Source organism: Callorhinus ursinus, unplaced genomic scaffold, assembly GCF_003265705.2.
Source record: "Callorhinus ursinus isolate GAN/ISIS: 27379988/994484 unplaced genomic scaffold, GSC_fseal_2.0 scaffold40, whole genome shotgun sequence".
NCBI classification, from domain to species: Eukaryota; Metazoa; Chordata; class Mammalia; order Carnivora; family Otariidae; genus Callorhinus; species Callorhinus ursinus.
The window spans coordinates 6716904-6719189 of record NW_027397102.1 but is presented as its reverse complement, the minus strand read 5'-3'; the positions used below and the strand labels follow the sequence as shown (position 1 = coordinate 6719189).

The 2286-nt window shown below is 43.6% G+C and overlaps 1 protein-coding gene across 1 annotated transcript in view; it reads left to right on the top strand.

Annotated features, from left to right (window-relative positions):
* Positions 1-614: 614 nt before the first annotated feature.
* The window catches only part of HMGN5 (high mobility group nucleosome binding domain 5), a 17448-nt gene continuing 15776 nt past the window's right edge, over positions 615-2286 (top strand). Inside the window, exon 1 of the mRNA XM_073880878.1 lies at positions 615-770. Coding sequence (XP_073736979.1) covers positions 756-770 — 15 coding nt within the window. The 5' untranslated portion in view covers positions 615-755. The remainder of the gene's footprint in view (positions 771-2286) is intronic.

The following is a 2286-nucleotide window of genomic DNA, read 5'->3' as shown; positions in this document are numbered from 1 at the left end:
CACCTTCAGACTCTTCTGCTCTTCCAGCTCCCAGTTTTTTTTCGACTCTCCACCTGCAGGAGACACACCATTTTGGCACTCTCCTCTGCCAGGACTGCAACACTACTTTGACGGGAAGTTCCCACAACCAGAGAAAGAGCTCCAGCCTTTTCTACTTTCTGAGTGAATGCTCCCCTCAGTTCATTTTCATCCTCCTGCCAGAGGTAGAATGTAAAGACTGGAGCCTAGACTCAACCTGGTCTCAAGAACACTTTCACCCTGGAAATAAGTAAAAGTGGAGGTTTTGGAGATTGTGGAGAAAGCAGCTGCGGTGACTTTCGCCTGCCATTACAACATAAAAGAAAAAAAATTCAAGACAACTCTGGCTTTCCCGCCGGTCTTAAGCTTGAACATTTTACATCTATCAAGTCCGCGTGCTCCTCCACCACACAAGCCGTCTGAAAAGCCAGCATTAAGAGGGCTTCTTGCAAGTCCGTGGGCCACGCCCCTTGGGCAGATCAGTTTTCCTTATTGGTCTGACAGCCTGTCACTCAAATCTGGCTCCCACTCCTGCTAACCATTCACGTAGTTTGGTTGCGTCTTGGTGTATTTAATGTTGCCAATAACGAGGGATTTTTTTTTTTTTTTGAGCCGAGTACAGGTCGTGCTGCAATTAGTTCATTGAAAACTCAGTTGCTCTCTGAGCGCTTGGACAGAGACTGCTTTCGGCTTTTTTTTCTGCTGATTGTTAAGATCTCCTATAGAGAGCTGCAACAATGCCCAAAAGAAAGGTAAGCGAAATGGGAAGATAGAAAGGGGCTTAGCGACTGAAATACATATTTCCTAATCCGCGGAGATTTTTTTAAAAAGCATTTTGGCTTCTAGTTAGATTTTGTGATGTACTGAATGGAAGGGGAAGGAAGGGCAAAGAAAGATCGGTGTAAGATTTAGGATGGTCTTGCATGCAACTAGTAGTTCACTTTCGGCTTGTTTTGTTTAAGGGAAATAAATCGTTTAAGAGGTGTCTCCATGCTGAATTATAAACAGCCATAGCGCTGTGCTGTCGCTTCCTACCCCACCCCCCTTCCTCCGCTTACCCTATTGGAGATCACTTCTCTCAACCGCACTTCCAGGCACCAGTTTCCTCCTCAGCCTCGGGCTTTTCTTCGGGAACCGTCCCGTTTGGGGTAACTTAAGCCAAGGCTTTCTCCCGTATTCGCCTTTGTTCTTCCCGTTTTCTTTTTCCTTTTTTTTTTCCCCTTCCCTCCTCCACTTCTTGTCATGCCAGATGGCTATGCAATGGTAATCCTGTGCCATTAGGCGGCGCAGACTTCAAACTGTCCTGGAGAAGGGAGAGATTCACCTCTGCAATTAGCAACTTTAGGGCTAAGACATCTGGGGTTCACCAAACTGTGTGAAGGTGGAGAGATGGCAAGAGAACTGAGTAAAATAAACTATTACTGATGTTGGGGTGGCATGGGTTTGTTCCCTTTTAGACATGCAGAATTGATCTGAGCTATTCCAGGGCTACAGGTATTCTGCAAACCCTCACTTCAAAATTTGTAACTCCTCTCTTGGACAGGAGATAAATTCACGCCAGGTGTTTGAATGCTTGTTTGTTGTTTTTTGGGGAGGAGGGTCCCTTAGAAGTGAAATCAAATACTGTTTCATTGCTTGACAAAATTGTAAAACACTGCGCTGATGTAAAGCATTGTGACTGTTTTGATATTATTCCTATTTATCCGTCTACCATCCCTATTTCTAGAACATAGGAGTAAGACCGAAATTCCCCCATGCTCTGGGGCTGTAAGTATGAATCATGTACTAGCTTGATAATTCCCAGGCTGAAGGGCTGCTCAGATACAGAAAGCAATGGTTTTTAATAACCATCCCCCTTCCTGAGATTCCCGCCGCTGAGCTTTTCTAGGTTTGTGCAATGGGTCGTGCTATTTTACGGAGCTGAGAGCAACCTTGTAGCAGGTAGTGGCGGGAAGTTTTAAAATCCGTGGCCGGCTCCTCAGAATAACGCATTGACATTGCAGTTTCCTTCCAAAAAAGAAAAGAAAAAGAAAGAAAGAGAGAGAGAGGCAGACAAAAGAAAAAGAGAGAGAGAGAAAGAAAGAGAAAGAAAGAAAGAAAGAAAGAGAGAGAGAGAGAGAGAGAGAGAGAGAGAGAAAGAAAGAAAGAAAGAAAGAAAGAAAGAAAGAAAGAAAAAGAAAGAAAAAGAAAGAAAGAAAGAAAGAAAGAAAGAAAGAAAGAAAGAAAGAAAGAAAGAAAGAAAGAAAGAAAGAAAGAAAGAAAGAAAGA